The following is a 10,307-nucleotide window of genomic DNA, read 5'->3' on the forward strand; positions in this document are numbered from 1 at the left end:
GTGAGTCAATTCATTTGCCTTTATTCAGTTGAATCGCCCTGTGAGTCAATTCATTTGCCTTTATTCAGTTGAATCACCCTGTGAGTCAATTAATTTGCCTTTATTCAGTTGAATCACCCTGTGAGTCAATTCATTTCACTATAATTAGTTGAATCGCTCTGTGAGTCAATTCATTTGCCTTTATTCAGTTGAATCACCCTGTGAGTCAATTCATTTGCCTATAATCAGTTGAATCGCACTGTAAGTCAATTCATTTGCCTATAATCAGTTGAATCGCCCTGTGAGTCAATTCATTTGCCTTTATTCAGTTGAATCGCCCTGTGAGTCAATTCATTTGCCTATAATCAGTTGAATCACCCTGTGAGTCAATTCATTTGCCTTTATTCAGTTGAATCGCCCTGTGAGTCCATTCATTTGCCTATAATCAGTTGAATCACCCTGTGAGTCAATTCATTTGCCTATAATCAGTTGAATCGCTCTGTAAGTCAATTCATTTGCCTATAATCAGTTGAATCGCCCTGTGAGTCAATTCATTTGCCTATAATCAGTTGAATCACCCTGTGAGTCAATTCATTTCACTATAATTAGTTGAATCGCTCTGTAAGTCAATTCATTTGCCTATAATCAGTTGAATCACCCTGTGAGTCAATTCATTTACCTATAATCAGTTGAATCACCCTGTGAGTCAATTCATTTCACTATAATCAGTTGAATCGCCCTGTAAGTCAATTCATTTGCCTATAATCAGTTGAATCACCCTGTGAGTCAATTAATTTGCCTATAATCAGTTGAATCGCCCTGTAAGTCAATTCATTTGCCTATAATCAGTTGAATCACCCTGTGAGTCAATTCATTTCACTATAATTAGTTGAATCGCTCTGTAAGTCAATTCATTTGCCTATAATCAGTTGAATCACCCTGTGAGTCAATTCATTTACCTATAATCAGTTGAATCACCCTGTGAGTCAATTCATTTCACTATAATTAGTTGAATCGCTCTGTAAGTCAATTCATTTGCCTATAATCAGTTGAATCTCCCTGTATGTCAATTCATTTGCCTATAATCAGTTGAATCACCCTGTAAGTCAATTCATTTGCCTATAATCAGTTGAATCACCCTGTGAGTCAATTCATTTGCCTATAATCAGTTGAATCGCCCTGTAAGTCTATTCATTTCACTATAATCAGTTGAATCGCCCTGTGAGTCAATTCATTTGCCTATAATCAGTTGAATCACCCTGTGAGTCAATTCATTTGCCTATAATCAGTTGAATCACCCTGTAAGTCAATTCATTTGCCTATAATCAGTTGAATCACCCTGTGAGTCAATTCATTTACCTATAATCAGTTGAATCGCCCTGTGAGTCAATTAATTTGCCTATAATCAGTTGAATCGCCCTGTAAGTCAATTCATTTGCCTATAATCAGTTGAATCGCCCTGTAAGTCAATTAATTTGCCTATAATCAGTTGAATCGCCCTGTGAGTCAATTCATTTTTACTATAATTAGTTGAATCGCTCTGTAAGTCAATTCATTTGCCTATAATCAGTTGAATCACCCTGTGAGTCAATTCATTTCACTATAATTAGTTGAATCGCTCTGTAAGTCAATTCATTTGCCTATAATCAGTTGAATCACCCTGTGAGTCAATTCATTTACCTATAATCAGTTGAATCACTCTGTGAGTCAATTCATTTCACTATAATTAGTTGAATCGCTCTGTAAGTCAATTCATTTGCCTATAATCAGTTGAATCGCCCTGTAAGTCAATTAATTTGTTTATTAATGCACTTCGCTGCTCAGCTCAATTCAGTGCAGTTTACATGTTCACCAGTAGAGGTCATCACAAACCAATGCTGGGTGATTGTCGACTTCACTTTAAAGCCCTGTTCCTCTGTCTGTCCATGAATGCCCCCCAGCTAAAAGCAGTGATGGAGAAGCAAAGCTTCCTGAAGCATTGAGGCTTTTCAGCCAATTGTGTCCAAAATAGGTTCATTTCTCTGAGCTTCATTATCCGGTTACAGTGTATATTAGTGACATCTGCTGGTCAGCGATAAATAGCAAAGTGTGGATTGCCAGGTTAGTAGCCAGTAGACTGGTGGATTGCCAGGTTAGTAGCCAGTAGTCTGGTGGATTGCCAGGTTAGTAGCCAGTAGTCTGGTGGATTGCCAGGTTAGTAGTCTATAGTCTGGTGGATTGCCAGGTTAGTAGTCTATAGTCTGGTGGATTGCCAGGTTAGTAGCCAGTAGTCTGGTGGATTGCCAGGTTAGTAGCCAGTAGTCTGGTGGATTGCCAGGTTAGTAGTCTATAGTCTGGTGGATTGCCAGGTTAGTAGTTTATAATCTGGTGGATTGCCAGGTTAGTAGCCAGTAGTCTGGTGGATTGCCAGTTTAGTAGTCTATAGTCTGGTGGATTGCCAGGTTAGTAGCCTATAGTCTGGTGGATTGCCAGGTTAGTAGCCAGTAGTCTGGTGGATTGCCAGGTTAGTAGCCTATAGTCTGGTGGATTGCCAGGTTAGTAGCCTATAGTCTGGTGGATTGCCAGGTTAGTAGCCAGTAGTCTGGTGGATTGCCAGGTTAGTAGCCTATAGTCTGGTGGATTGCCAGGTTAGTAGTTTATAGTCTGGTGGATTGCCAGGTTAGTAGCCTATAGTCTGGTGGATTGCCAGGTTAGTAGCCAGTAGTCTGGTGGATTGCCAGGTTAGTAGCCAGTAGTCTGGTGGATTGCCAGGTTAGTAGTCTATAGTCTGGTGGATTGCCAGGTTAGTAGCCAGTAGTCTGGTGGATTTCCAGGTTAGTAGTCTATAGTCTGGTGGATTGCCAGGTTAGTAGTTTATAGTCTGGTGGATTGCCAGGTTAGTAGCCAGTAGTCTGGTGGATTGCCAGGTTAGTAGCCAGTAGTCTGGTGGATTGCCAGGTTAGTAGCCAGTAGTCTGGTGGATTGCCAGGTTAGTAGTCTATAGTCTGGTGGATTGCCAGGTTAGTAGCCAGTAGTCTGGTGGATTTCCGGGTTAGTAGTCTATAGTCTGGTGGATTGCCAGGTTAGTAGTTTATAGTCTGGTGGATTGCCAGGTTAGTAGCCAGTAGTCTGGTGGATTGCCAGGTTAGTAGCCAGTAGTCTGGTGGATTGCCAGGTTAGTAGCCAGTAGTCTGGTGGATTGCCAGGTTAGTAGTCTATAGTCTGGTGGATTGCCAGGTTAGTAGCCAGTAGTCTGGTGGATTTCCAGGTTAGTAGTCTATAGTCTGGTGGATTGCCAGGTTAGTAGTTTATAGTCTGGTGGATTGCCAGGTTAGTAGCCAGTAGTCTGGTGGATTGCCAGGTTAGTAGCCTATAGTCTGGTGGATTGCCAGGTTAGTAGTCTATAGTCTGGTGGATTGCCAGGTTAGTAGCCTATAGTCTGGTGGATTGCCAGGTTAGTAGCCAGTAGTCTGGTGGATTGCCAGGTTAGTAGCCTATAGTCTGGTGGATTGCCAGGTTAGTAGCCAGTAGTCTGGTGGATTGCCAGGTTAGTAGCCAGTAGTCTGGTGGATTGCCAGGTTAGTAGCCAGTAGTCTGGTGGATTGCCAGGTTAGTAGCCAGTAGTCTGGTGGATTGTCAGGTTAGTAGCCAGTAGACTGGTGGATTGCCAGGTTAGTAGCCAGTAGTCTGGTGGATTGCCAGGTTAGTAGCCAGTAGTCTGGTGGATTGCCAGGTTAGTAGCCTATAGTCTGGTGGATTGCCAGGTTAGTAGTTTATAATCTGGTGGATTGCCAGGTTAGTAGCCAGTAGTCTGGTGGATTGCCAGGTTAGTAGTCTATAGTCTGGTGGATTGCCAGGTTAGTAGCCAGTAGTCTGGTGGATTGCCAGGTTAGTAGCCTATAGTCTGGTGGATTGCCAGGTTAGTAGTTTATAGTCTGGTGGATTGCCAGGTTAGTAGCCTATAGTCTGGTGGATTGCCAGGTTAGTAGCCAGTAGTCTGGTGGATTGCCAGGTTAGTAGCCTATAGTCTGGTGGATTGCCAGGTTAGTAGCCAGTAGTCTGGTGGATTGCCAGGTTAGTAGCCTATAGTCTGGTGGATTGCCAGGTTAGTAGCCTATAGTCTGGTGGATTGCCAGGTTAGTAGCCTATAGTCTGGTGGATTGCCAGGTTAGTAGCCTATAGTCTGGTGGATTGCCAGGTTAGTAGCCAGTAGTCTGGTGGATTTCCAGGTTAGTAGCCTATAGTCTGGTGGATTGCCAGGTTAGTAGTTTATAGTCTGGTGGATTGCCAGGTTAGTAGCCAGTAGTCTGGTGGATTGCCAGGTTAGTAGCCTATAGTCTGGTGGATTGCCAGGTTAGTAGCCAGTAGTCTGGTGGATTGCCAGGTTAGTAGCCAGTAGTCTGGTGGATTGCCAGGTTAGTAGCCTATAGTCTGGTGGATTGCCAGGTTAGTAGCCAGTAGTCTGGTGGATTGCCAGGTTAGTAGCCAGTAGTCTGGTGGATTGCCAGGTTAGTAGCCTATAGTCTGGTGGATTGCCAGGTTAGTAGCCTATAGTCTGGTGGATTGCCAGGTTAGTAGCCAGTAGTCTGGTGGATTGCCAGGTTAGTAGTCTATAGTCTGGTGGATTGCCAGGTTAGTAGCCTATAGTCTGGTGGATTGCCAGGTTAGTAGTTTATAGTCTGGTGGATTGCCAGGTTAGTAGCCAGTAGTCTGGTGGATTGCCAGGTTAGTAGCCTATAGTCTGGTGGATTGCCAGGTTAGTAGCCTATAGTCTGGTGGATTGCCAGGTTAGTAGCCAGTAGTCTGGTGGATTGCCAGGTTAGTAGTCTATAGTCTAGTGGATTGCCAGGTTAGTAGCCTATAGTCTGGTGGATTGCCAGGTTAGTAGCCAGTTGTCGGGTGGATTTCCAGGTTAGTAGCCTATAGTCTGGTGGATTGCCAGGTTAGTAGTTTATAGTCTGGTGGATTGCCAGGTTAGTAGCCAGTAGTCTGGTGGATTGCCAGGTTAGTAGTCTATAGTCTGGTGGATTGGCAGGTTAGTAGTTTATAGTCTGGTGGATTGCCAGGTTAGTAGCCAGTAGTCTGGTGGATTGCCAGGTTAGTAGCCAGTAGTCTGGTGGATTTCCAGGTTAGTAGCCTATAGTCTGGTGGATTGCCAGGTTAGTAGTTTATAGTCTGGTGGATTGCCAGGTTAGTAGCCTATAGTCTGGTGGATTGCCAGGTTAGTAGCCAGTAGTCTGGTGGATTGCCAGGTTAGTAGCCTATAGTCTGGTGGATTGCCAGGTTAGTAGTCTATAGTCTGGTGGATTGCCAGGTTAGTAGCCAGTAGTCTGGTGGATTGCCAGGTCAGTAGTCTATAGTCTGGTGGATTGCCAGGTTAGTAGCCAGTAGTCTGGTGGATTTCCAGGTTAGTAGCTTATCACATCATGCTTCCCTTTGAAGCCTTCAACTTGACTATTGTTCTAAAACTGAATCGATGGCATTATTTAGGGTGCTTAAGACTGAAGCGTATACTATACTAAATAAAACAAATTATTTTGAACAAAACAGTGCAGAAAGTCTGGTTTTCACATAAAACTATTTTCCAAAGAGTATACCTTCAACAAGATTTGACTTCACGTCCCTGAAAGTTCCAAAGTTGCCCACCCAATCCTAACTAGGTGTGTACGTACGGTATCCAGGTGGGTGTTTGAAAGCGGTAACAGGAAGTTGTTTTAAAAAAAAATGTTTTGTACTCTTAGTTGAGGTTTTACATCCTCTCCGTCTGTTGTCAGGTTCCGTAACAGCGTGAGACAGAACGCCTGTGTAGAGATGCTGCGTGGAGGGTTCCACAGGTCAGAAACACGCACACACACTTCATAACTAATTAAACACACACACACTTCATAACTAATTAAACATATATATTTCACTCTTGATCTAACACTGTCCAGTGCTAACTGAACTAGATTACTAAAGTTGGCCTCTCTCTCTCTCTCTCTCTGTCTCTGTCTCTCTCTCTCTCTCTGTCTCTCTGTCTCTCTCTTCTCTCTCTCTCTCTCTCTCTCTCTCTCTCTCTCTCTCTCAGGTCGTTCTCTGAGCTGTTCTCGCTGCTGCAGCGCTGGAAGGAGATGAGGTTAGCAGCAGGTCCTGGATCAGCTATCTGGCAGCATAAATCACCGGAGGAGCAGCCAGCCAAACTACACACACTACAACACTACCTGACTAAGGCTGAGACGGCTCTCAGAGCAGGTAGACACTACAACACTACCTGACCAGGACTGAGACAGCTCTCAGAGCAGGTAGAACACTACCTGACCAGGGCTGAGACGGCTCTCAGAGCAGGTAGACACTACAACACTACCTGACCAGGACTGAGACGGCTCTCAGAGCAGGTAGACACTACAACACTACCTGACTAGGGCTGAGACGGCTCTCAGAGCAGGTAGACACTACAACACTACCTGACCAGGACTGAGACAGCTCTCAGAGCAGGTAGACACTACAACACTACCTGACCAGGACTGAGACAGCTCTCAGAGCAGGTAGACACTACAACACTACCTGACCAGGACTGAGACAGCTCTCAGAGCAGGTAGACACTACCTGACCAGGACTGAGACGGCTCTCAGAGCAGGTAGACACTACAACACTACCTGACCAGGACTGAGACAGCTCTCAGAGCAGGTAGACACTACAACACTACCTGACCAGGACTGAGACAGCTCTCAGAGCAGGTAGACACTACAACACTACCTGACCAGGACTGAGACAGCTCTCAGAGCAGGTAGACACTACAACACTACCTGACCAGGACTGAGACAGCTCTCAGAGCAGGTAGACACTACAACACTACCTGACCAGGACTGAGACAGCTCTCAGAGCAGGTAGTACACTACCTGACCAGGACTGAGACAGCTCTCAGAGCAGGTAGACACTACAACACTACCTGACCAGGACTGAGACAGCTCTCAGAGCAGGTAGACACTACAACACTACCTGACCAGGACTGAGACAGCTCTCAGAGCAGGTAGACACTACAACACTACCTGACCAGGACTGAGACGGCTCTCAGAGCAGGTAGACACTACAACACTACCTGACCAGGACTGAGACAGCTCTCAGAGCAGGTAGACACTACCTGACCAGGACTGAGACAGCTCTCAGAGCAGGTAGACACTACAACACTACCTGACCAGGACTGAGACAGCTCTCAGAGCAGGTAGACACTACAACACTACCTGACCAGGACTGAGACAGCTCTCAGAGCAGGTAGACACTACAACACTACCTGACCAGGACTGAGACAGCTCTCAGAGCAGGTAGACACTACAACACTACCTGACCAGGACTGAGACAGCTCTCAGAGCAGGTAGACACTACAACACTACCTGACCAGGACTGAGACAGCTCTCAGAGCAGGTAGACACTACAACACTACCTGACCAGGACTGAGACAGCTCTCAGAGCAGGTAGACACTACAACACTACCTGACCAGGACTGAGACAGCTCTCAGAGCAGGTAGACACTACAACACTACCTGACCAGGACTGAGACGGCTCTCAGAGCAGGTAGACACTACAACACTACCTGACCAGGACTGAGACAGCTCTCAGAGCAGGTAGACACTACCTGACCAGGACTGAGACAGCTCTCAGAGCAGGTAGACACTACAACACTACCTGACCAGGACTGAGACAGCTCTCAGAGCAGGTAGACACTACAACACTACCTGACCAGGACTGAGACAGCTCTCAGAGCAGGTAGACACTACAACACTACCTGACCAGGACTGAGACAGCTCTCAGAGCAGGTAGACAACACTACCTGACCAGGACTGAGACGGCTCTCAGAGCAGGTAGACACTACAACACTACCTGACCAGGACTGAGACAGCTCTCAGAGCAGGCAGACACTACAACACTACCTGACCAGGACTGAGACAGCTCTCAGAGCAGGTAGACACTACAACACTACCTGACCAGGACTGAGACAGCTCTCAGAGCAGGTAGAAAAACACTACCTGACCAGGACTGAGACGGCTCTCAGAGCAGGTAGACACTACAACACTACCTGACCAGGACTGAGACGGCTCTCAGAGCAGGTAGACACTACCTGACCAGGACTGAGACGGCTCTCAGAGCAGGTAGACACTACAACACTACCTGACCAGGACTGAGACAGCTCTCAGAGCAGGTAGACACTACAACACTACCTGACCAGGACTGAGACAGCTCTCAGAGCAGGTAGACACTACAACACTACCTGACCAGGACTGAGACAGCTCTCAGAGCAGGTAGACACTACAACACTACCTGACCAGGACTGAGACAGCTCTCAGAGCAGGTAGAACACTACCTGACCAGGACTGAGACGGCTCTCAGAGCAGGTAGACACTACAACACTACCTGACCAGGACTGAGACAGCTCTCAGAGCAGGTAGACACTACAACACTACCTGACCAGGACTGAGACAGCTCTCAGAGCAGGTAGACACTACCTGACCAGGACTGAGACGGCTCTCAGAGCAGGTAGACACTACAACACTACCTGACCAGGACTGAGACAGCTCTCAGAGCAGGTAGACACTACAACACTACCTGACCAGGACTGAGACAGCTCTCAGAGCAGGTAGACACTACAACACTACCTGACCAGGACTGAGACAGCTCTCAGAGCAGGTAGACACTACAACACTACCTGACCAGGACTGAGACAGCTCTCAGAGCAGGTAGACACTACAACACTACCTGACCAGGACTGAGACAGCTCTCAGAGCAGGTAGACACTACAACACTACCTGACCAGGACTGAGACAGCTCTCAGAGCAGGTAGACACTACAACACTACCTGACCAGGACTGAGACGGCTCTCAGAGCAGGTAGACACTACAACACTACCTGACCAGGACTGAGACAGCTCTCAGAGCAGGTAGACACTACAACACTACCTGACCAGGACTGAGACGGCTCTCAGAGCAGGTAGACACTACAACACTACCTGACCAGGACTGAGACAGCTCTCAGAGCAGGTAGACACTACAACACTACCTGACCAGGACTGAGACAGCTCTCAGAGCAGGTAGACACTACAACACTACCTGACCAGGACTGAGACAGCTCTCAGAGCAGGTAGACACTACCTGACCAGGACTGAGACAGCTCTCAGAGCAGGTAGACACTACCTGACCAGGACTGAGACAGCTCTCAGAGCAGGTAGACACTACAACACTACCTGACCAGGACTGAGACAGCTCTCAGAGCAGGTAGACACTACAACACTACCTGACCAGGACTGAGACAGCTCTCAGAGCAGGTAGACACTACAACACTACCTGACCAGGACTGAGACGGCTCTCAGAGCAGGTAGACACTACAACACTACCTGACCAGGACTGAGACAGCTCTCAGAGCAGGTAGACACTACAACACTACCTGACCAGGACTGAGACAGCTCTCAGAGCAGGTAGACACTACAACACTACCTGACCAGGACTGAGACAGCTCTCAGAGCAGGTAGACACTACAACACTACCTGACCAGGACTGAGACAGCTCTCAGAGCAGGTAGACACTACCTGACCAGGACTGAGACGGCTCTCAGAGCAGGTAGACACTACAACACTACCTGACCAGGACTGAGACAGCTCTCAGAGCAGGTAGACACTACAACACTACCTGACCAGGACTGAGACGGCTCTCAGAGCAGGTAGACACTACAACACTACCTGACCAGGACTGAGACGGCTCTCAGAGCAGGTAGACACTACAACACTACCTGACCAGGACTGAGACAGCTCTCAGAGCAGGTAGACACTACAACACTACCTGACCAGGACTGAGACAGCTCTCAGAGCAGGTAGACACTACAACACTACCTGACCAGGACTGAGACAGCTCTCAGAGCAGGTAGACACTACAACACTACCTGACCAGGACTGAGACAGCTCTCAGAGCAGGTAGAACTACAACACTACCTGACCAGGACTGAGACAGCTCTCAGAGCAGGTAGACACTACAACACTACCTGACCAGGACTGAGACGGCTCTCAGAGCAGGTAGACACTACAACACTACCTGACCAGGACTGAGACAGCTCTCAGAGCAGGTAGACACTACAACACTACCTGACCAGGACTGAGACAGCTCTCAGAGCAGGTAGACACTACAACACTACCTGACCAGGACTGAGACAGCTCTCAGAGCAGGTAGACACTACAACACTACCTGACCAGGACTGAGACAGCTCTCAGAGCAGGTAGACACTACAAATACCTGACCAGGACTGAGACAGCTCTCAGAGCAGGTAGACACTAAACCTGACCAGGACTGAGACAGCTCTCAGAGCAGGTAGACACTACAACACTACCT

At 47.4% G+C, this 10,307-nt stretch overlaps 1 protein-coding gene across 2 annotated transcripts in view; it reads left to right on the forward strand.

The window, feature by feature from the left end:
- Positions 1-10,307, forward strand: part of ttc29 (tetratricopeptide repeat domain 29) — a 61,319-nt gene that overhangs the window by 10,779 nt on the left and 40,233 nt on the right. For both annotated transcript variants that reach the window (XM_045711405.1, XM_045711406.1), the window contains 2 exons: positions 5,733-5,792; positions 6,026-6,189. In XM_045711405.1, the coding sequence (XP_045567361.1) occupies positions 5,733-5,792; positions 6,026-6,189 (224 nt within the window). The remainder of the gene's footprint in view (positions 1-5,732; positions 5,793-6,025; positions 6,190-10,307) is intronic.

This window comes from Salmo salar, unplaced genomic scaffold (genome assembly GCF_905237065.1).
Source record: "Salmo salar unplaced genomic scaffold, Ssal_v3.1, whole genome shotgun sequence".
Lineage (NCBI taxonomy): Eukaryota > Metazoa > Chordata > Actinopteri > Salmoniformes > Salmonidae > Salmo > Salmo salar.